This window comes from Lonchura striata, chromosome 19 (assembly GCF_050655825.1).
Source record: "Lonchura striata isolate lonStrDom1 chromosome 19, ASM5065582v1, whole genome shotgun sequence".
Taxonomy (NCBI): Eukaryota; Metazoa; Chordata; class Aves; order Passeriformes; family Estrildidae; genus Lonchura; species Lonchura striata.
This window is the reverse complement of record NC_140721.1, coordinates 10,744,689-10,768,634: the sequence shown is the minus strand read 5'-3', so window position 1 is coordinate 10,768,634 and position 23,946 is coordinate 10,744,689. Positions and strand designations below refer to the sequence as shown.

Genomic DNA, 23,946 nt, shown 5'->3' with positions numbered 1-23,946 from the left:
AAATTTCTTCACTGAAAGGTTGTCAAACACAGAACCAGGCTGTGCAGGGAGGTGGTGGAGGGGTTTAACAGCCCTGTGGATGTGGCACTTGGGGACATGAGGCAGTGGTGGCCTTGGCAGTGCTGGGTCAAGGTTGGACTCGATGTTTTGAGGGCTTTTCGAACATAAATCATTCCATGTTTCTGTGAGAGTCCCCAGTGCTGATCCAGCTGGAGGCACTAAAACATCTGTAAATGATAGGGAGGTTTTGTGCCTGGGGAAGCAAATCTGAGAGACATTTCCTGCTTATTTTGCCATTGAGTTAAACCCCTGTTTAACAAAACAAAGTGCCTGGGATGTGAGGTCTGCAGAGGGAGGATTTGTGTGGCACCAGGTGGCTCAGCCCAGGTGAACGGAGCAGATTTCCTCAAGGAACAGGTTTGCTTCGGTCTCTGAGTTCTTAGAATAAAATAATTATTTCATTTCTTTTTCCTGTTTGAATCTGTATGCAAGACTGGAACATCTTCCCTGGATCAGAATGGGATGTCAATGGGATTTTTCCTTTGTTCCTGGGTCAGCATGGAATGTCAGTGGAATTTTTCCCTTGTTCCTTGGTCAGCATGGGATATTAATGGGATTTTTCCTTTGTTCCTGGGTCAGAATGAGATGTCAATGGAATTTTTCCCTGTTCCTGGGTCAGCATGGGATATTAATGGGATTTTTCCTTTATTCCAGCAACAACGCACTGTTTATAGGCTGACCCTGGTGAAAGCTTGGAATGTGGATGAACTCAAAGCTTATGCTGACCTGATATCCCTTGGGAAACCAGACTTCATTGAGGTCAAGGTGAGCTACATGGAGCTGTTTAAGTTTTTCCAGCAGTATTTTCCATTGTTTTGTCCCCATTTTCCCCTTGCCTTTAGTCTAAACTTTCTGAGTGAGTCAAATTCTTCTGAAGTGATGCATAAGAAACTCCTCTCTTGCTTTTAATATTAGTGAATGTGTAGTGTTTTCTAGTATCCTGTGTGTGCCTTTGGAGCAGGTTTGCCTGTGCCACAAACCAAACTTTAGACCAGCCAGCCTCGATTTCTGCCCAACAGACTCATCACTCTCTGGCCTTTCTTTGTATTTCTGTGAAAACAAAGGTAACAGAATAATCAGAGACAAAGATAAATAGATATTCTTTCTTTATACCAACTATCAGTTAAAACAAAATATTCCAGGTTCAGCTGGTAGTTTGGGGTAGGATTCTTCCCATCCTGGTCTTGAGGTTTGCCAGGGAAAAGGTGGAAAGTTCAGTGATGTGTTTGTGTTTGGCTGGATTTGAGGGCTGCCAGCAGATGTGAGATACAACAGGGCAGGAGGGGCTTTATCGTGGGCTTAATCAATTCAATAAATAGAGACTGTAAAAAAACCTTACAAACTTATAAAAAAGGCACTTCCCACATGCTCTGAGCATTTTCACCCAGCAGCTCCTGCAGAGAGCACAGCAGTTTATGCAACTCTGTTACTCCTGGACTGTCCTTTTTCTTTTCTCTTTTCCTTCTCTTGAATATATTTTTTAACTTTCTTTCATTTTTTAACCTTTTCTTTTATATTTTTTAACCTTTTTATACTACTGCTATGAAAAAAAAGCCTGGATTTTGCTGTGAAGGTTTGATACCTTCTGTCAGCATGGAGAGTTTTTCTCTCTAGGCATGCTGCTAAAGTTGGGAGCTTCACCCTTGCTCGGCTTTGGAGTTTGGTTTGGAGAAAACCCCTCGGTTTTCCACCTTCCTGGGTGTTTCCCTGGCTGTGCAGGATCGTGCCAGGGAGGGGAGGGCAGGGATGGAGCAGAGGCTGTGGGGCTGGTTCTGCCTGGGGCATTAATGTTAATTAGTGAGATCAGGCGGTGCCAATGGATGTTCCAGCACTGATTCCCCCAGGAACTCTCCAGGGCAAACATCTGTCTCCCTGCTCTTCCCTGTGCCTCCCAGTGCCACAGTCCTGGCACAGTCCAGCTCTACCCTGGAAAAAGCCTGCCTTGCTCTGCCAAGGAAATAGAGGGTCACAGGTGAGGGCTCACAGGTGTACTCCTGGTGCTCCTCCAGCTGGGACAGGGAAATTCATGGATTTTGAACCCTGTCTGTGGGAGCTGGGACAGGGAAATTCATGGATTTTGAACCCTGTCTGTGGAGCTGGACAGGGATATTCATAGATCTCTGAACCCTGTCTGTAGGAGGTGAAACAGGGGTTTATCTGGATTTCTGAATCCTGTCTGTGGGAGATGGGACATGGAAATTCATGGATTTTTGAACCCTGTCTGTGGGAGCTGGGACAGGGAAATTCATGGATTTCTGAACCCTATTCTGGGAGCTCTGAACACAGCTCTCCTGTGAGGTGGGACAGGGAGGGGCTGGCTAACATTCCCAGAATCCAGCAGTGGGATGGTGGCACTGGAGGTCCAGCCTCAAACTGTGCTGCTCACACAACATTTGAGACTTGGCATTTTTCCCCAAAACACTTGGTATTTTTGACTGTAAGTAATTTTTTGTGTTCCTTTGGGAATAAAGCATACTTGGGATGTGCATAGGCCTCAGCATTCCTTTCTCCAGCCCCTCAGTGTGCCAGGGTAAAAAGCCAAGGACCAGGTGGTGCTCAGAGCCAGCCAGCAAAGAGTGATGAGGAGATTGTGCAAAGCTCTGCCTGACAATGGGGCTGAGCTTGGGGATTTTCTGGTTGAAGACTTGGGATAAATGATGTCCATTTCAGATGAAGGAGCTAATCCAGTGTTGCTCCAGAGAGGCTCAGGGGGTGGATGGAGAGAGATTTAGATTCTTGCAGGGCTTAATGCTTGTTCTCATTTCCATGAGTGCTCACAGTGCTGTAACTCTGTGGGACCCCATTCTCCCACTTAAGCCAACAGTAAAGGGAGACTCAGTCATTAAAAATGCATCAAATTGATTTATTGCCTTAATCTGTTCTAATGCCAGTGTGTCACTGTCACACTTGTAGAGAGCTGATGGTTGTATTTAAGGTTTGGAACAAGCCAGAACTCCTTTCATTCCCATGCTGCCATCTTTGGGTTCTGAAAGCCAGAGGTTTGTTTGATGTACAGCATTTTTGTGTCCAGGGCAGGGAACGGAGCTGGGAAGGGGCTGAGCCCCAGGAGCAGCTGAGGGAGCTGGGAAGGGGCTCAGCCTGGAGAAAAGGAGGCTCAGGGGGACCTTGTGGCTCTGCACAGCTCCTGCCAGGAGGGGACAGCCGGGGGGTCGGGCTCTGCTCCAGGGAACAGGGACAGGAGGAGAGGGAATGGCCTCAGGCTGGGCCAGGGGAGGCTCAGGGAGGATTTTGGGGAAATTTCTTCACTGAAAGGAAGGCCAGGCCCTGGCACAGGCTGTGCAGGGCAGGGGTGGAGCCCCCATCCCTGGAGGGATGTGAAAGATGACTGGACATGGCACTTGGGGACATGGGTTAGGGTGAGCTCAGCAGTGCTAGGTCAGTGACTGGGCTCAGCCTGAGGGGTCTGTCCTTGCTGAATTCTAGAATCATGGAATGGTTTGGGTTGAAAGGGACATTAAAGCCCATTCAGTGCCACTCCTGCTGTGCTCCAAGCCCCATCCAGCCTGGCCTCAGACACTGCCAGGGATCCAGGGGCAGCTACAGCTGCTCTGGGCAGAGTGAAGCTTTGGCACTCAGCTCACAGCATTGGTGTGAGCTCCAGCCTGAGCAGAGCCTTCCTGCTTCCCCCTATCCCTCAGAATTTAAGGAAGAAACCCAAGGCTGCCAGGCTGGCCCTTTATCCCAAGCCTGTCCATGCCATGGTGTCTGAGGGCAGGACTTGGGCACAGCAGGGATCCAAGTCATGGCAGAGAATCTTCCAAGCCTTTGTGAAGGTTTTCAGTCACTAGGAAGCTCTTTCCCTGCTTGCTGATTTTGTTCATGTAGTTGGATAATCTCAGTGTCCAGCCCAGCTCCTGCAGATCCTCCAGTACCAGAGGCTTGGCTGCAGAACTGAAGTGACCCAAGTACATGTGTGCAAGGAAGGGCCAGAGGGAGGTGTCTGTCCCAGTCTGCTCACTCTTGTCAAATTAAACAGTAAAGATTATTTAATTGCTTAAAATAATGAGGAAAATGAGCTGTGCCTTAATGAGTTTTTAATTGCATGCAGTAAGAGGTGATTGCCCCCACCTGTCAAACATCCATTCAGAATCCTGTTGCCATCCCAGCTGAAATTTAGATGAAGAGGTGAAGCTGAATCACCCATTTTGGTGCCTGCTGTGAATAAACCTAAGCAATGTATGATTTTCACACCTGAAAAAAGACCAGCATTGGCCACTTGCTGCTAGAGAATCACAGAGTCATTTGGGCTGGGAGGGACCTGCAGGACTGAATCCAACCACTCCCAGCACTGCCAATGTCCCCAGGTGCCACATCCATACATCTGTTAAATCCCTCCAGGAATGGGGACTGCACCACCCTTTCCATGAAGAATTTTTCCCTGATGTCCACCCTGAGCCTCCCCTGGCCCAGCCTGAGGCCGTTCCCTCTCCTCCTGTCCCTGTTCCCTGGAGCAGAGCCCGACCCCCCGGCTGTCCCCTCCTGTCAGGAGCTGTGCAGAGCCACAAGGCCCCCCTGAGCCTCCTTTTCTCCAGGCTGATGGGTGGAAACCATCTCCAGTCCTCCCTGCAGACTGAAGTGACACAAAGGATTGATGGCCTTTGTTAAATCAGCTTGAAAGTGATGATTAAAAGCAGCCAAGGAGTCAAATCCTGGCTGAATCCACTGCAGCAGGAGCCTTGTGAGGCCTTGTGGCTGTAATTTGGGGAGTGCTGCTACTCAGCTCAGGAATGTTTTCATTGCAGAGATGGCAATCAGTGTGGCATTGAGGCTTTTGATATTTGTCTGGGGTCATGGCTGGCCCAGATTTTAAACAGTGTCTCTGTCACTCAGCAGCTTGGCCTACACTTCGTTCTCTGTTAATTTGCACGAGCCTCAATTAAATTTATAATTTGTGGGCCCAGAGTGAAGAGAATTGTTTTGTTCAGTAATTCAATTGGGAAGTCTGGAGTGCGAGTGGAGAAACAAAGCACTGTCAGCTGTAGTTGTTTCCTTCAGAGCCCTGCTGGTTGAAAGGAGTGCTGGCTGTCTGCATCCCGGGGCAGGAGCCAGGTCCTGGGGGCAGGAATGTGCTTCCCTTGCTTCCCACAGCATCAGCAGCCACCCTGGCACAGGTTCTGAGCAATCCACTTGTGCTCAATCAGCTCCCTTAGAGCCGAAAATCAGCCCTGGGCCCAGCACAGGAGGAGCTGGAGCTGCTGGAGGAGCCCAGAGGAGGCTCCAGGATGAGCAAGGATGGAGCAGCTCTGCTGGGAGGAAAGGATGGGAGGGCTGGGAACATTTGGGGTGACCTCAGTGTGACCTTCCAGGACTTGAAGGGAGCTTGCAGGAAAGATGGAGAGAGACTTTGGACAAGGGCCTGGAGGGACATGACAGGGAATGGCTGTGTCCAGAGGGAAGGGATGGATGGGATACTGGGAATTAGGAATTGCTCCTGGCAGGGTGGGCAGGCTCTGGCACAGGTGCCCAGAGCAGCTGTGGCTGCCCCTGGATCCCTGGCAGTGCCCAAGGCCAGGCTGGACAGGGCTGGGAGCAGCCTGGGACAGTGGGAGGGGTCCCTGCCATGGCAGGGGTGGCACTGGATGGGATTTAAGGTCCTTTCCAATCCAACCCATTCCATGATTCTGTGAACTCCATAGAGTGCCCAGCACAATTGCTCTGGATTCATCCTGGCAGAACCAGAAGAGCTGTGATGCTTTTCAAAGGCTTCTGCTTTTCAAGGTACTTGGCCAGAGCTCTGTGGATTAGGCTGCTCAAAGCATCCTTATTAAGCAGGTAATTAAGAGGCAGAATCGTTGCTGTTCCTGCCACAGGGAGGTTGGGGAGAGAGCTCCGGGTGAACAATGGGATCCTTTCCTTTTTAATTCTTGATGTCTTAATAACTGTCTTCATGTACTCCTGCAAAGCGGAACGTGACCGCCCTCATCAACTCCACATGGGTTTTAAGTGCTATCAGCTGTTAATTAAATCCAGTTTGAAGAAGTTGGGGAAGTTGAAAGCTGCTTTCCTTCGGTGTGCTGGAAGCTGATTCCCATTGATTTGTGCTGGGAATTAATCAGCCAGCCAAGCGCTCAGTTATTCCATTTGCCTCTGTGCTTCCTTTGCTTGTAAACGATACCTTTGTAGTTTGCTGAGAGCATGAATCATGTTGGGGCTTCTGAAGAATCTCCCCCCTCTATACTCATACATTTCTCATGCTGCTCAAATCATAATCTGGATAATGAGTGCAGAGAGAATATTGCTGTGTGTCTCCAGCTTAACTTTGGGGAACCAATGAGGATATGGTAAGAGAGGAGTATAAGGTGAGGCAAATAGCTTATGAGTCTATCAGGGAAAAAGGAGGGGGGAATAATATAAATAACAAATGGGGTGTCAAGGGCAACAAGACAGACACAGAACTCTCTGGAGAAAGGGGCAGGGATAGGGAGGATTGACAACTTGGAAGGGAGGAGGTTAGGGAAGGGCTTGGGAAAACTGGCAACTGGGAAAGGGAGGGGATTAGGCAGGAGAACAGGGGCAAACATGGATTCAAAGCAAAACACAGCACAACAGGGATCCAAACCCCTGATTTGAGTGGCTGGCTGCTCTGATATAACACTGACTAATCAAGAACAAACATGTTTAAACTCTGGGTTCAGACTTACAGAGCTAAAAAAGCCTGCTCCTGTTGAGCACTCCCTGGCTTGTGGCCTGTCAGTCTTCCTTCAGGCTGGCTCTGAGTTATGGTGCCTAGGCAGATTAATGGGGGGAGTCCCTCATAAATTTATGGGTGAGAAAGTAATTGCTTCCAAAACTTGTAGAGTTCCCAAGTAGCAGCAGGCTGTTGCTCCTGCAGCCTGTGTGTGCACTGTGCTCTGTTTGAAAATGTTGGCAAAGATTTGTCTGCACGTTCCATGTCCAAGGAAGTGCAGGTAAATCAGGAATTAGGAGCATGGTGGCAAGCTGGAGCAGGTGCCACACATGAACCTGGATGCAAATTCCATTTAAAGAGGTCAAAGTGTTCTTCCCAGGGGGAAAACCACAAGCAGGCCAGACATAACATCCATGAAAGTGTAAGGAGGGAGGGAGGAAAGGAGGAAGTGACATCATGGCTGAGACTAAATCAGTAATTTGGGAGGTTCAGGTGATCACATCTCCAAATTAGGAGTAGCTGGTCCCTGAGTGGTGAGGCAGGATAAGGCAGGGCTGGACATGGCACTCAGTGCTCTCAGCTGGGTGACACAGTGGAGACTGGTCACAGGCTGGACTCAGTGATCCTGGAGGATTTTTCCAGCCTCAGGAATTCTGGATTCAGAAGCTGAATGGGGTGGATGGGCTGGGGAAGAGCTGGAGCTGTTGCACTCCCTGAGCAGTCCCCCAGAGCAGCAGTGCTCATGTCCTGGCTCTGTGTGGGGACAGAGGGACACGAGTCTTGCTCTGGGCTCTCTGTCCATGTGAGCTGGGGGGGTTGGGGAGGGAGCTGGAGCAGGAGCCCTGTTTCCCTGGCACCCCAGGATCTGCAGGGGAGGTGTCCTTGAATGATGTCACCTCTCAGGGTCAGTTCTGGGGGGGCCTCCAGAACATGACCCAGAAGCTGCTTCCCAAAGCTCCAGTGGTCCCACCAGGGAGGGACTGAGCTTTGTGTCAGTCTCTCCTGTGCCAGGGATGCTCCCAGTGCCCATCACCTCCATGGGCACGGGGTGGCTACGGCCCACCCAAGGACCTGCTGGGTTTGGGTACAGGTACAGGAGGGTAGGGCAGAAATCACAGCCTGGGCTTGGAAGGAAGAGGCCCAGAGCTCGTTCCCTCTGTGGCACATGGACAGGATGTCTGGGACTGTCTCACTGACAGGGCATTGGTTGCCCATGGGACTCTTCAGACTTGTCATGTTTCCAACCCCTTGGTCACTTGAGAGCATCCTGCTTTTTCCTGTTCAAGCAGTGTTGCAGGATCAAGGCCAGCCTGTGTGTCACTGCTGGGGACACCTGGCACGGTGCTTTGGGGGTGTGTCACTGCAGGAGGGACCCATTTTGGTGCCATCTCCAGATCTGTGACCTTGCCGTGGGGTTGGGTGTGAGGGGGCAGAGCCGCAGCTGCAGGTTCTGCTGTGGCTGGCACTGCCAGGGCTGGGGGGCTGAGCTGAGCTGACTGTCCCATTTCCCTGTGTCCCCAGGGTGTGACCTACTGCGGGGAGAGCTCTGCCAGCAGCCTGACCATGGCCAACGTGCCGTGGCACGGGGAGGTGGTGAGCTTCGTGCGGGAGCTGGCGCGGCTGCTCCCGGACTACGGCATCGCCTGCGAGCACGAGCACTCCAACTGCCTGCTGCTGGCCCACAGCAAGGTGAGCCTGCCTGGGGAGGGCACTGCTGCCTTCTCTGCTTCTAACAGCCTTCTTCTCCTAGGCTGGAAGAGCCCTCTGGGGTCTTTGTGTGCAGCCCAGCAGTGCCAAGGCCACCCCTGCCCCATGTGCCCAAGTGCCACATGCACACCTGTGTTAAACCCCTCCAGGGATGGGGCTCCACCCCTGCCCTGCGCAGCCCATTTTCACTGCAGCTGGCCCCCAGACAGATAATAATTAGCATTCCATGATTCACAGAAGGCTGATCAATTGCTTTATTGTATTAAACCCATTGCTTTTTTATACAGTTACAATACAGCTGGACTTGATTGGTCCTTCAGTCAAAACCCATCACCATTGGCAAATTAAGAAACCATCCTTTGGTAAACAAATCTCCGCAACACATTCCACATGTTCCCAACAACAGGTGCAGCAGGTTGAGATAAGAATGGCTTCTCATTCTTTTGTCTGATCTTCTCACAGACTTTTCCCAGAGAGGCCTGGAAAAGTTGTGTTTCTCTCTGTGGCCAGAGAGCTGCTGCCACAGTCCATTCCAAAGCTTCCCACTAGCCAGGAGAATCCATGGTGTGCCCAGGATTCCAGCCCTTCACACCCCCGGATGCCACTCGGAGCCAAGGGATGCTCTGTTATTTTCCTGTTGCTCTGAGCCACCTCTCCAGAGGCAGAATCACCACATTTGAATCACAGAACCACAGAATCATTTGGGCTGGAAAAGCCCAACCACTCCCCCAGCGCTGCCAAGGCCACCACTGCCCCATGTCCCCAAGTGCCACAGGGCTGTTAAACCCCTCCAGGGGTGGGGACTCCACCACTGCCCTGGGCAGCTGTGCCAGGGCTGGACAGCAAATTCCAGGAAGGAATTTCCCCAAAATCCACCCTGAGCCTCCCCTGGCCCAGCCTGAGGCTGTTCCCTCTCCTCCTGTCCCTGTTCCCTGGAGCAGAGCCCGACCCCCCGGCTGTCCCCTCCTGTCAGGAGCTGTGCAGAGCCACAAGGTCCCCCTGAGCCTCCTTTTCTCCAGGCTGAGCCCCTTCCCAGCTGCCTCAGCCTCTCCTGGGGCTCAGCCCTTTCCCAGCTCTGTACCCTCTTCTGGACATGCTCCAGCCCCTCAGGGTCTGCATTGTCATGACAGCTTCTCTGAGCAGCCTCTGCCAGGGCCTCACCACCCTCATGGTAAAACAATATTATATCCAATGGAAATTGACCCTGCTGCTATTTAAACCCATCAGCCCTTGCATTAGGTCCTGCTGGAAATGTTCATCACTATCTCCCCTTCAAGTACTGGAAAGGAAATCAAATACAAGTGAAATGCCAAAAAATATGTTTAAAGGATGCAGGAAATTAAAAATAATGAGTACATATTTGCTTTCTGAGCTTCAGAAAAGATTAATAGAACGATAGCAGAAAAAGATAATAGTATGCCTGCTGAGCACCTGGTCAAATTGTAGATTTCTGGAATGCTTTGGAAGGACCCTAAAGGGTTGGAAGGACCTTAAAGCCCATCCCATTCCATGGGCAGGGACACCTCCCACTGTCCCAGGCTGCTCCCAGCCCTGTCCAGCCTGGCCTTGGGCACTGCCAGGGATCCAGGGGCAGCCACAGCTGCTCTGGGCACCTGTACCAAGGGCTGCCCACCCAGGGAGGAACTTCTCCTGAATATCCAATCTAAATCTACTTTGGAATCTGCAAAGAAAGCAGGTGGGAAGGAGCAGAGAAAACCAGGACACCTGGCACTGGTTGTGTTTGATCTCACCTTAAATTGGTTTTATTTACAGCCTCACTCCTGGCTGTTGCCACTGGCAACTGTTCCTGAGAAAGCAAAACCTCCTTTTGCATTGTAAAGTCCAGGAAAGCAAACAAACAGATTGCAGAAACCTTCTTGAGGCAGAATTTAAGTAACACCATTAGCAAAGAGAATAAATTGGTACCTGTCCAGGAGGAATTCAACAGCTGCTTCTACTTCCACAGCCATTAGCAGAGGGTGTCTGTGGGAAACAATCTGTCCTCAGTGCTAAAATAGCTAATAAAAAATAAATTTATTTCCATTAGGGTTTAATTTTTGAGTTTCAGGCTCTAGTGGAGAATATAATCTGTCAGTGCCTATTATTTGCAGGAAAACCTGTGCTCTGGGATTGATTAAACTGGAGTGAGTAATTGCAAAATCAAAGGAGTGTTTAAAAAATTAAGGAGTTGCAGGAGAAGTGTAATAAAAACCATTAAGAAATGTGATTTATTTAACTGTGTTTTCCTAGGTCTGAGTTTGGAGGTGTTCAAACAATGCTCCTGATAAAGTTGAATGCTGCCATTGAACACCAGCCTGTAGGAAAGAGTCTGGGAGTGTCAGGAATAATTCATCCTGCAGCTGCTGCCTGGGATGGATGGCACTCGTTGATTGGCACCTGCTTGTGATGAGTGACAGTTCAGGACTTGAGCTCTGAAGTCTGGCAGGGGCAGGGATTTAGGGAGAAAGGGGATTTTAAGGGTCCCATTTGAACCTCAGAGAGCTTTGGATCCCTGGGGAGCTCAAAAAAGTCCTAAAAACTGAATCCTCACAGCAAGGTGTTGGATTTGCACTTACCCTTCCCACAGCCCTAAAGTTCACCCCAGAGAACAACCCCTGTGCTCTGCTCCCCAGTAGTGTTGGAAACAGAAAAAGGTTTAATAAAAGGCAAAATAACAAAGCTCTTACAGAGAAAAACTGAGTTAGGGACAAGAGGCTCTTGCTCTTGCTAAAACACTCCACAAAAGTGATTATTTCCTTTGTTCTCTTCTTTTTCTAGTGAATTACCTTTTGTCATCTGTCCAATTGGCAGCCCCAGGTTTGAGGTGAAGTCTCAAAGGTCCTATGAGGTGTCTTTTTAGCAAATTGAGGAGGGAAACTTCTGGGCTTTTTTTCCTTTTTAAGCAGACAGGATAATTTGGTCACTCCATCAACAGGGGGCACATTCCTACACAACAGTGCTGAATTCTTGAGTGATTCTCTTTGCTTTTGAGTAAATCCCATAAACCATGGTCACAAAAATGGGATTTATGGCATCACTTTGAACTAATGGGATGAGATACTGACACAGCAGCAACTTTCTAATGGAACAGCTAATTCCAGGGACCTTTTCCAGAGAGAGGCCTGAGGCTGCTGCTGTTCCTGGCTGGGACAGTCAGTGCACCCGCAGGAGGACCAAAAGAGCTCCTGAGAGTGCTGCAGCTGCCTCGCAGGGAGGATTTCTCTGAAGGAAATTCAATATCTTGGTCATTTCTGGACTAAGTCCCTGTGCCCTATGGCGCTGGATTTGCTTTCCATGCGTGTTCCACCCTTGTGTCCTTGTCCTGAAGCACTTCCAGCCCGTTTTCTTCATTAACCCTTTCCCCCCTGGAGCAGGTGGTTGTTTTCCAGCTCCCTGGGGCTTTATAACACCTGATTCAGTGGGTGCTGAGGCACTGGGATCCCAGAGCTCTGGGGCAGGACAGGAGGGTTCCATGTCCCAGCATCCCTGTGACCCCAGGGCTGATTTCTGTCTCACTGGGGGATGCACAGCTCAGGGAATGCTCCCAAAATTCCAGTGCCTGCTCTGTCTGGAGGTCTCAGCTCACAGGGTGGCATGAGTAGTGTGGGCTCAGCACCCTGCTGCCATCAGCCCTTTATGCTTTAATTAATCTGATAGGTCTGGGATTGGTTGGAAAAGCCCTCCAAGATCAAGTCCAACTGTCCACCCAGCAGCACCACCATGTCCCCACATGCCACATCCATTTGCCTTTGGGACACTTCCAGGCATGGGGACTCCAGCCCTGCCCTGGGCAGCTGTGCCAGGCTCTTACCACCCTTTCAGTGAGGAAATTTTCCCTGATATCTAACCTGAACCTCCCCTGGCACAATTTGTGACTGTTTTCTCTTGTCCTGTCCCTTGTTCCTGGGAGAAGGGACCAACAGCCCCCAGAAAGACTGCACAAGCAGTGTCCATCCCTGGATCCAGACACTCCCTCGTGCTCCAGCCCTTCCTTGCCTCACCAGCTGGATTCTCTCCCTGTTGGATGTGGTCTGGGATAGCCTTGTGTTCTCCAGCATAGCAGGGTCATCCACAAAGGGACAGGTTTTTGGGGACATCCCTTCAATAAGTTCATTTCCCATACCCAAACACCCTTGTGAGGGTGGGCAGGCCCTGGCACAGGTGCCCAGAGCAGCTGTGGCTGCCCCTGGATCCCTGGCAGTGCCCAAGGCCAGGCTGGACAGGGCTGGGAGCAGCCTGGGATCATGGAAGGTGACATGGCAGGGGTGGGATGGGCTTTAAGGTCCCTTCCCACCCAAGCCAATCCAGGATTCTGTGTGGCTGTAGTGTTGGGGGTATCACAGCACCTCCAGGGCAGGTGTTGGGGACAGGGAACGGCCTGGCCAGAGGTGCCCATCCCTGTCCTTCAGCCACAAAACCATCCCAGCCAGGAGGCATTTGGCCTTTTCCTGCTGGGGTGGGCCTGGGCAGCTCCAGAGCTCGGGGACAGGCACTGAAATGTTCCATGCTGAGCATCCCACGCTGAGCATCCCAGCTATATTTAGGGAGGAAAAGGAAGCACTTCACTCCCAGCTGCACATCCCCTGACAAGGGGTGCATCAGGGACAAAGAGTCCATCACGTTCAGTTCCTTCCTGCCTCTGTCCTTCAGAGAGTGGCAGCTGTCCTTGTGATCCAGATCCAGGGACAGCATCACGGGGAGACTTGGAGGCAGAGGGTCACAAAGAGATGAACATCCCGGGATCTGTAGCAGAGCAGGGGATGGTGTGGAGCCCAGGTGTGGACAGGGTGACCCCAGGTGTGGACAGGGTGACCCCAGGTGTGACCAAAGTGTCTCAGCAGCCGAGCAGCCTCCTTAGAGCAGCTGTGAATGGTGGAATTCCCGAAGGTTTTCTCCCTTTCCCGTGTCTCCTGGCAGCAGGAAGGTGGCTCTGCTGGGCTGGCTGTCAGTGATGAGAAGCAGTTCTCCGTTGTGCTGAAGTTACCTGGCTTCCATCCCTGGGAGTGGGAGCTGCCCAGGTGAAGACCTGGCTCCCTGGGCAGCTGGGCAGGGATTAAAAACCCCAAATCTGACATAAGGAACCTTCCCTTGGAACAACACCCCGGGGTCAGGGGGATCAGCACAGGGACTGTGGCACTGCTGGGCTCACTTCAGGGCAGTTCAGGCTGTCCCACTCTTTGGGGATCCAGAACAGTGAATGAATTCAATCTGCAGAGCAGTGAATTCCATCTCCAAGCATTCCATGTGCTGCCTCTGGAGGTGTTCCCTGTGCCCTGACACCTCCAATGGCTGCTGAGCACAGGCTGAAGTCCCTGAGGGTGAACTGCAGGGCTGCTCCTTGTTCCCAGCTAAAACTGATGGGCATTGTGGTGCTGGCAGCTGCTCCCAGATCCTCTCTGCAGAGCTGCTGAGGCATTTAAGGCTTGGATATTCCCAGGTCTGTGTCCCTGGGCTAGTTTTCCTTCAGCCCCATGGACTGGGCTGTGGAGAGGCTGTGTGCCTGGCATCCCACTGCTTATGGGATCAGAGTCAGGGGATGGTTTGGGTGGGAAGAGACCTAAACCCCATCCAATACCACCCCCTCCATGGCCGGGACACCTCCCACTGTCCCAGGCTGCTCCAAGCCCTGTCCAGCCTGGCCTTGGGCACTGCCAGGGATCCAGGGGCAGCCCCAGCTCTCCTCTCCAGCCCGAGCAGCCCCGGCTCCCTCAGCCTTTCCTGGCACAGAGATGCTCCAGGCCCTCCTCATCCTCACACCTGAGCTGGCCCCGCTCCAGGAGCTGCTGTCCCTGAGGATGCAGGGCTGGACACAGCACCCAGAGCTGCCCCAGGGCTGGGATCCCTCCCTGACCTGCTGGGTCAGGACAATGAATTAATTACCAGTTCATTAACCTCCCTCTGCTTCCTGCTCAGGAGTGCAGGGATTGGGATCTTTGCAGGCTGGGAATGCCAAAAAATGAATGCCAAAAAATTCCCAAAAGTCTCTGTGCACCAAGTGCTTCATTGCTGGCTTTGGGTTTTTGTTTGGTTGGGTTGTTTTTTGGTTTTGTTTTTTGTGTGGCATTTGGGTTTGGTTTGGGATTTCTTGTGGGGGTTCTTTTGCATTTGTCTGTTTTGTTTTGGGGTTTGGTTTACTTTGGGAGGAGTCATAGGCTGCTTTGGTTTTTGTTTTTTGTTTGGTTTTGGTGAGCTTGGGTTGGGTTGGGGATTGGCTTGGAGGGCTCTTTTTGTTTGATTTGGGTTTGTTTTTTTTTTGCTTGCTTTTGGGTTTTTTTGGGTTTATTATATTAGGGGGAGGGATTTGGAGTTTTTTTCTGGCATTTCATTTGGGTTTGGGGTTTTGTTCCTGTTTTAGGATGTTTGGTTTTGGGAGTTTGGATTTTTGGGGGGAATTGTATTGTTTTCTTTTATTTTTGTTTATTGTGATTTTGGGGGTTCATCTTTTGGGGTGAGGTTTGTGGGGTTTTATCTATGGTTATTTTTGTTTTGTTTGGAAGGGGCAGGTTTTGGTTGTTCTGGGTTGGGGTTTTTGTTTGTTTGTGGGGTTTTTGTGGGGCTGACTCCTTGGTGTATGGTCTTTAAAACTTCGTGAAAATTTCCGGATTAAACCATTAAATCCTGTGCATCCCTCAGGGAAAATCCATCTGTTGGATTTGAGGGCTTTGTATCCTTGAATCCTCAACAGGACAAGAGGGAACAGCCTCAGGCTGGGCCAGGGGAGGCTCAGGAGGAGCCTCCTTGTGCCAGCATGGAGAAAAGACAACATTACCCTTGGTAGGACAAAATAATTGGTTTTAGCTGCCTTCCATTCCTCAGCATTCCCTGTGTCACATCCCAGCCTCTCTCCCATATTTTATCCTGTCAGATGCACCTGGGATTATTTCTCAGCAGTGCTCATGTCTGGGGGAATGTAGTGCATGGTCCTCCTGGATTGGCATTAATCTGTGCACATGTTCCCACCCCCCAAACTGCCTCTACTAATATGTTGATAAGAAAAGAAATCTGGAGCGTGGCTCTTCTTCAGGAATGTCGATGGATTTTGGGAGCAGGAGCTGCTCCTGCTGCAGTGAGAGCAGCTGTGAATCTGCTGCCTAAGAGGAGTATAGAATTGTCCTGGTCAGAGCCACTCCTGGACTTCAGGAGCAAAGGGAGGGCTCAGCCAGGCTCTGCAGATGCTTCCAGGGAACCTGGCTCTCCATTTAATCCCAGTTTCTGATTGGATATGTGGCTATATCCCAGTCTGGATGTATGGATCTGTCTTAGTTTGGATACATATCTCAGTTTGGGTCTATCCCAGTTTGGATCTATGGATCTATCTCAGTCTGGATGTTTGGATCTGTCCCAGCTTGGATACATGGATATATCCATGTCAGTTTGGATATATCCCAGTTCTGATACATGGCTATATCCCAGTCTGGATGTATGGATCTGTCCCAGTTTAGATACATGGATATATCCCAGTTTGGATATATGGATCTATCTCAGTTTGGATATGTCCCAGTTTGGATCTATGGATCTATCCCAGTTTGGATATGTGGATCTGCCTCAGTTTGGATATATCCCAGTTTGGATCTGTGGATGTATCTCAGTTTGGATATATCCCAGTTTGGATATATGGATCTATCCCAGTTTGGCTGTATGGATCTCTCCCAGTTTGCATATATGGATCCATGGATCTCTCCCAGTTTGGCTGGGGGCTCTGTGAGGGACAGGCCCTGTGGCCAGTGGTGTCCTGAGGTTAATGAATTGGTAATTAATTCATTGTCCTGACCCAGCAGGTCAGGGAGGGATCCCAGCCCTGGGGCAGCTCTGGGTGCTGTGTCCAGCCCTGCATCCTCAGGGACAGCAGCTCCTGGAGCGGGGCCAGCTCAGGTGTGAGGATGAGGAGGGCCTGGAGCATCTCTGTGCCAGGAAAGGCTGAGGGAGCCGGGGCTGCTCGGGCTGGAGAGGAGCCCCAGCTGAGAGGGGCCCTCAGGCCTGGCTGTCCCTGTGTGCAGGGAGGGCAGAGCAGGGCCCAGGCTCTGCTCCGGGGCCCAGCAGTGGCACCAGAGCCACGGGCAGGGCTGAGCCCAGGAGCTGCCCCTGCACAGGAGGCACAACTTCTGCCCTGGGCAGTGCCAGCCCTGCCCAGGCTGCCCAGGGAGGGGCTGGAGTCTCCCTCAGCGGGGATCCTGCCCAGCCTCTGCACACAATGCTGTGCCCTGGGCTCTGGGATGGCCCTGCCTCGGCAGGGAGGTGGCACAGGCACCTCTGGGCTCCCTCCCTGCCTGGGATTTAAAGTTTCCCCTCATTTCTGTGCCTCTTGTATCCCATCAGTAATGCCTGCCTGGAGCAGTGCTCCTTGCCCTGGAGGATCTGCAGAATTCCATCAGGGTTTTCCTGGCTGTGCACCCGTGCCACGTCTGTGTGGAGCAGTGGGTGCTGGGACCCTGGGGACTGGAGCTCAGGGGCTCCTGGAACCCCAAGGGAAACTCCTGAGTCACCCCAGGGCTGGGCAGAGCCCTCAGGGAGGGAGAGTTTCCCTCTGCAGCCCAGCCCAGGCCCAGCTGAAGGAGCTGTCACACTCTGTGGTTCCAGCTTAGGGAAGAACCAGGGGAGGGCTCCCAGCCATTTACCTTGTGTCCATATATTTATCACCCTGAAGGGCTCCACTGGCAGTGAACAGTTCTCTAAAACACCTGCCTGTGTTAGGCTGGGATCCCGGGGATGTTTAGGGTTGGCTCACCTGTTGTATGGATGCTGTGAAACTGCTTTGAGCTCTAAATCTTTGTTCCCCGTGGAACAATCACAACATTGTTAAATCCAAGCTGTAAATCCCAGTTGGGCAGTTGGGGCTGTTCTTCCCCACTCTGGGTTTGGGATTTATTCCTCAGCAGGAGCCATTTCTCCCCATGATACTCCTGCCCCTCTGGCACTGTGGTTCCTGGCTGTGCTGTCACTGCACTAGAAATGGTGGCTTTATATTGATTGATCTGCTCTGGAATGGATCCCAGCTTGGTTGTTCTGGTGGGAATGGGGTCACAAAATCACAGAGTGGCTCGGGGTGGGAAGGAAACTCAAAGCCCATCCAGTGCCACTCCTCACCCCTGGTGGGGAGCTCAGCTCTGCAGAGCCCCGATCCTCGTTGGGATCAGGATTTTTCCTTTACAGGTGACACGATATCTCCTCTGCCGCTGCTTTCCTGGTGGCCTCACACACGACCCCACCTTGGCACAAGAAAAATGAGCCTTGGGCACCTTGATTAATGCCAGGATTGGCTCCCAGTGCTGTGATTGTGCAGTGTCCCCTCCTGGCTCCAGCTCCAGCAGGGACGCGCTGTAATTCCATGGGCAGGGATGGAGGAGCATCAACCATGGCTGACTGCAGAATTTCAGGGGTGTCAGCAGTTTTCCCAACCAAAAAAGCTTTTAGCTCTTGGGCACAAAGTCAAGTGTCATTTGAAATGCACAGCCATCAAGTTTGGGGGGAAAAAAATCCACAATAACCAAGGAGCCGGTCTGTTTTCCCTCTTTTTTTGGATGAAATGCGTAATAAGCTCTTAGCTGAGATAAATCCTAATTAAAGCTTCAGCCAAGGCTGGGGCTAAATGGGCAGAGCATGTCTGGGAGACAAATGCAGCTCCAGCTTGTCAAAGTGAGCCATTCTTCAATGGAAAGAGGATTTGTGTCATTAAACCTCTTCATCTCCCCTGTTCCCAAACACAGCCCTCCTTCCCTGTCCACAGTCACTCAAATCCATCCCAAATCTGTCCCAATCCCTTGGCACGTCCCTCTGGTGCTGCCCTGGAGCCGCAGTCCCACGCTCAGGGTTGGGGTGACCTTGGCAAGGTCCCTCCTCGAGGGGTACCTGGGCGTGGCCCCAAACCCACCCCTGTCCTGCAGAGTTCTCCCAGCTCCCCACTCCCGTGGAAGTGTCAAGGGCAAGGTCAGAAGGCCTGGGAAGGTTTTGGGAGGCATTTTAGGATCCTGCCTCCTGAAAAGTGGAAGGGAAATTGGTACTTTGAAGGCTCCAGCAAAGCATCCAACAGTGCAGCCCTCATGGAGATCCTGGGACAGGTTGGAAGGGCCCTTAAAGCCCACCCAGTGCCACCCCTGCCATGGCAGGGACCCCTCCCACTGTCCCAGGCTGCTCCCAGTCCTGTCCAGCCTGGCCTTGGGCACTGCCAGGGATCCAGGGGCAGCCACAGCTGCTCTGGGAATTCCATCCCAGCCCCTCCCCACCCTCCCAGGGAACAATTCCTTCCCAATATCCCATCCATCCCTGCCCTCTGGCAGTGGGAGCCATTCCCTGTATCCTATCTCTCTAGCCCTTTTCCCTCTCCAGCTCTCCCAGAGCCCCTTCAGACCCTGAAAGGGCTCTGAGCTCTCCGTGGAGCCTTCTCCTCTTCAGGTGAGCACTCCCAGCCTGGCTCCAGAGCAGAGGGCTCCTCCTGGGAGCAGCTCCTGGGCCTCCTCTGGGCTCATTCCAACAGGATGAGGTTGTTCCAGTGCTGAGAATTCCAGAGCTGGAAGCAAATCTTTGGGGAGATCTCACAAGGGAGAGCAGAGGTGGAGAATTGGTTCTCTGCTGGCTTTGGGAGTTCCTCCCATTTTCCTGTTAAAGCTGGATCTTACAGGAGCCTCTGGCTGGCTTTAGCTGCACCTCCAGGTGATGCAGAATTAGTGAAACACCAGCTGGGGATCCTGGTTTGTCCCCAGCTCTGAGCACACGCTGCGTTTGGTGCTCCCTCACTGTCTCCTCTCTGCAGTTCCGGGTGGACGGCGAGTGGAGGACCTGGATTGACTACGGCCGCTTCCAGGAGCTGGTCAGGGAGCACCAGCGGAGCGGCGGCTCCAGGACCTTCACGGCGGCCGACTACACGGCCAGGACTCCTCCCTGGGCCCTCTTTGGCGCCAGGGAACGGGGCTTTGACCCCCTGGATGTGAGATTCCAGCGGAAGAACAAGGCACGGGACATCTCGGGGTGCTGAGGGCTGGGGCTGCCTCACCCTGGGCTTCCCCGGACTCCATTTCGGGCTGACACCATTTTGGACCAGCTGGATTATCCTGATGTTTGAGAAGAGGGTCAAGCCTGGATTTAACCCTTCCCTCCTGTTTTTAGGGCTTCCTGGATGAAAATATTGATAGCGTTCTTATCTCGAGATAAATCAGAACCGGTTCAGCAGCAGTGGGTGGGGGGCACTGCTGGGATCTCCCCAGTGGGGAATGGCTGGAGTGGGATGTGGGGCCAGAGGGTTCCTTGGACTCCTGTGTAAGGAGAGCCTGGCAGCAAAACATTCCACAGCCCTAAGGAAAAATGCCAGTGGATTTCAGCCCCACAAAGTTGGATCAGGGCCACAGCCAGACCCAGATCCAAAAGCTGATCCCTGCTGGGAGCATCATTTTAGGGACTTTGTTCAGATATTTTAAACACTGGTGACATTTCCTGTAAAAACCCCATTGCCAAGAAGCCAAACCTTGGGAATGGTGTAACAGCACCCCTATGGATACCAGCTGCAGCTTCTGATACCTCCCCAAGTGTCTTCGAACCTCATGGCTTTGGGAATGAGCTGTAGGAACAGTTTATCCCACTCCCAGCAGCCCTAAACACCAGGTCCAGTCCTTCAGGGCCCTGTCAGGCTCAGCTGGGTGTGCTCGGTGCTGTAGATGGAACATCCCTGGCATGGGGATTCCATTGCTTTTTAAAAGCAACCTCTTTTCTTAAGCTGTACAAAGAGTTTCTAAAGCAGAAGGAAAATAAAGGAGTTTTGCCTCTGGTGTGGCTGCTGAGCAGGGTCTGTCTGTCAGGGAGGGTGGGAGGTTGATTGGAAGGAGATGAGAAGCACAGATGTTGTATAAGAGCTTTCCTAACAGATGTGGGGTGGAAGGGAGAACACTGGGAGGGTCTGTGAGTGATGGATGGTGGGTGCCTTTCCTGAGGATGTTTTAAAAAAATCACAGAATCCCAGAATGGTTTGGGTTGAAGGAACCTTAAAGCCCATCCTGTTCTACCCCTGCCACAGCAGGGACACCTCCCACCGTCCCAGGCTGCTCCAAGCCCCATCCAGCCTGGCCTTGGGCACCTCCAGGGATGGGGACTCCAAACCTCCCTGGGCAGTTCCAGTGCCTGAGCACCTTTCCATGGGGAAATTCCTGCTGGTGTCCACCCTGATCCTCCCCTGGCCCAGCCTGAGGCTGTTCCCTCTCCTCCTGTCCCTGTTCCCTGGAGCAGAGCCCGACCCCCCGGCTGTCCCCTGCTGTCAGGAGCTGTGCAGAGCCACAAGGTCCCCCTGAGCCTCCTTTTCTCCAGGCTGAGCCCCTTCCCAGCTCCCTCAGCTGCTCCTGGGGTTCAGCCCTTCCCAGCTCTGTTCCCCACCCTGGACACAAGACTCCCATTAACCCTGGACCATCAGCTGGAATTTTGGGTGTGTTTGGTGTCCAGCAGGACCCACCCACATTCCCCTCGATGGATCCTGGCCCTTCAACACCTCTTCTCTTTCCTAAATTCCCTCCATCCCGTACCCACCTCCCTGGCAGAACCCTCCCAGTCCATCCCAGTTCCCTGCTGGCTGCTGCAGGAGCTGCTTTGGGAGAGGAGCCCCAGTGCTGGAGGATCCTGGGGCTGCCACAGGAATCAGCTCGTGGTGTGAGGTGCTCCATAACTCTGACGGTGCCTTCCCTCAAGAATCCAGGGGGGCTTCAAAGAAAAATTGTGTTTGCTCTGTCCTTAGCATTGGTGCCATTTCTTCTGCAGCCCTCCAGGACACCCAGTCCCTGTCAGGGTCCCAGCTCCACGGGGCTCAGCTGGAAGGACTTGCTGGAGCTGAGAGGCCTCTGATGTCCTCTGATGCTCCCTGTGCTCCCTCCATTCCTCTCCCTGGTGCTCCCCGTGTTCCCTCCAACCTTTTTGATCTTCCCTGTGCTCCCTCCCTCCATCTCCTGGTTTCCCCTTTGTCCTCACACTCCCTCCATCCTTCCTTATCCTCTCTGTGTCCCTGCGTTCCCTCCTTCCTCTCCCTGCTCCTCCCCGCTGGCGCTGGGCAGGGAGGGCACTGCAGGGGACAGCGTGGGTGACACGGGGTCAGTGCCACGGTGTTCCCATGGGAATTGGCACCTGCCATGGCCTAGAACGGGGCTTTCCCCTGCCCTGTTGGACAGCCAGGCAGGGTGGAACCAGCACACCCACCTGGGCCACAGCTGGAGCTGCTCCGGAGCAGCTGGGGCAGGATTTGCTCCTGCAGTGCCACAGGAATTGCCTCGTGCTCAGAGTGAATCTTCCAGTGCCCAAATCCCTCCAGGCTGTGCTCACACCCAGCACTTCCAGAGGGACCAGAGAACACAAGTCCCCAGAACAGAACCTTCGGGCTGTTTGGGGACACCTGGAACTGGGGACCTGGCTGGCACAGTTGGAGCTCTGGGACCCTGCTCTGGGACCCTGCTCTGGGGCCCTGCTCTGGGATCCTGCTCTGGGATTCTGCTCTGGGATCATGATCCAGGATCCTGCTCTGGGACCCTGCTCTGGGATCCTGCTCTGGGATTCTGGGACCCTGCTCTGGTTCTCTGCTCTGGGATCCTGCTCTGGGACCCTGCTCTAGGATCCTGCTCCAGGATTCTGCTCTGGGACCCTGCTGAATTGCTGCCCTCCAACAGCAGCACCTTGTGGGTCTCAGATTCAGTCAAAGAAAGAAACAGAGAGTTTCTATCCAGGCAGAAGCCTGGGAAAGAGCTGGAAAAGAATGTAAATAATTCTTTATATCTCTTGTTTTTCACATTTTTTATAGTTAAGTTCTGTCACTGTGTGTCAAGCACTCTGCACCAATGCTGTGGGTTGTTTTCACTTCAGAACCAATGGAGTTGGCCCTCACAGAGCTCTGTATAAAGAGTGTTGTATTTTGAATAAACTGGAGTTTTATTCTCACAGCCTTCTGAGTCAGTCTCTTCATTCCTGTCCTGCCTCAACAGCGACAGCACCTCCTGCCTCACCTGGAACTGCTCCTGGTGGAGCTAAAAGGGGCTGGGATTGCTCGGGGAGGCTTTCAGGGCCTGGGATGCACTCCGGGAAAAAGTGCCCGAGTTCAGGGAGGGTTTCTGTTCTGCCAAGGGCAGTGAAAGCTCCTGGCCAGGGAGAACCTCTCGGGTGTCACAGTCCAGGACCAGCCCTAAGTGTTCTTCACTCAATACCTGTAATCCCAGCCCCTTTTCCATGGGGTGTGATCTGGATCACAGCCCACGGTACTGCTGGGGTTCCCCATCCTCCCTCCTGCCCCCGAGGCTGCCCAGGACCCCCAGAGAGCTGCCCCCGCTCTGGTTCAGGGCTTTTGCCAAAGGCAAGGCTCAGAGCGTGTCCTGGCTGCCCCTTCCTGCAAAGGGGGGCCTGGTGCTTCCAAACCCAACCTGAAAGTTCCATCCGAGGGGCAAAATGGGCAAAAATCACTTCAACCTCTTAAAGCCAGGGAGGATTTGAGGAGCCCTGAGGACTCCTGGGCCTGGGCCAGTCCCCCTTCCCTGGCACAGCCTGGACCCCTCCTGGCTGCTCCAGGGGCTCTTCCCAGCTGTGCTCCCGCTGGATCCTGACTCAGGCCTGAGTCACCTGCAACGGGGGCTGTGTTTCAGTTTGGAATGAGGATAAATATATTTGTTTCCAAAAACCCTCCAGCAGGAAAACATTCCCCCAAGCACAGCATTGTCATCCATCAGCTTTGGCTTCATCTGGCTCCGCTCCTAAATAATTTATGATGTTGAAGTTGCTGCTGTGCCCTGAAGGGGAAGGAAGAAGAGATGGGAATTAATTGTAGGAAGGGCATCGTCCTCATTTTGTCACCTGCAGACTGAGACAGGAGGGAGGGACTCGACCCAGCCAGACTGGGGACAAGGGATGGAGGGACAGGACACGGGGAATGGCTCCCACTGCCAGAGGGCAGGGCTGGGTAGGAGATTGGGAATTGGGAATTGTTCCCTGGCAGGGTGGGCAGAGGCTGGGATGGAATTCCCAGAGCAGCTGTGGCTGCCCTGGATCCCTGGCAGTGCCCAAGGCCAGGCTGGACAGGGCTGGGAGCAGCCTGGGACAGTGGGAGGTGTCCCTGCCATGGGACTGGAGGGGCTTTAAGGTTCCTCCCAACCCAAACCATTCTGGGATTCCTTGGGGCCAGGTTCTGCCTCATGGATGTATTCCCACCTTCTCCCCATCCCATTTCAGGACAAACTCAAGGCCCTCTGGAGCTGCTGGGGTGGGTGGATGCCTCACCTGGACATGGGGACTCAGACCCTCAGGGCACAGTGACTGGGGGCATCTTCCATATAAAAAAATTTAAATCATAAAATCCTCATCACTTGAGGACAGACTGAAGTCAGTGAGAAGGTTTGCAAGGAATTACTCCAGAAAAAAATAAAAACAACCAACCAAGCCCAAAGAAACCTCTTGAAAAAATTCAGAAACCTGGTGGTAAAAAGGTGGTGAAATCCTGATAGCAGAAATCCTCCATCCTTTCCCTGTCTCTGCTATTCCCATCACCGCGATTTTTAGGGATGCTGATAACAACATAATCCTCCCCT

At 52.5% G+C, this 23,946-nt stretch overlaps 1 protein-coding gene across 7 annotated transcripts in view; it reads left to right on the top strand.

Annotated features, from left to right (window-relative positions):
• Window positions 1-22,314, top strand: part of LOC110472027 (S-adenosyl-L-methionine-dependent tRNA 4-demethylwyosine synthase TYW1) — a 97,499-nt gene extending 75,185 nt beyond the window's left edge. For 3 of the 7 annotated variants that reach the window (XM_077787468.2, XM_085557108.1, XM_085557109.1), the window contains exons 15-17: window positions 715-825; window positions 8,231-8,398; window positions 19,164-22,314. In XM_077787468.2, the coding sequence (XP_077643594.1) occupies window positions 715-825; window positions 8,231-8,398; window positions 19,164-19,385 (501 nt within the window). In that variant the 3' untranslated portion in view covers window positions 19,386-22,314. Of the gene's footprint in view, window positions 1-714; window positions 826-8,230; window positions 9,617-10,666; window positions 19,142-19,163 lie in introns of those variants that run through there. The other 4 variants (XM_077787466.2, XM_077787467.2, XM_085557107.1 and 1 more) reach the window with 2 other exon arrangements.
• The last annotated feature ends 1,632 nt before the right edge of the window (window positions 22,315-23,946 follow it).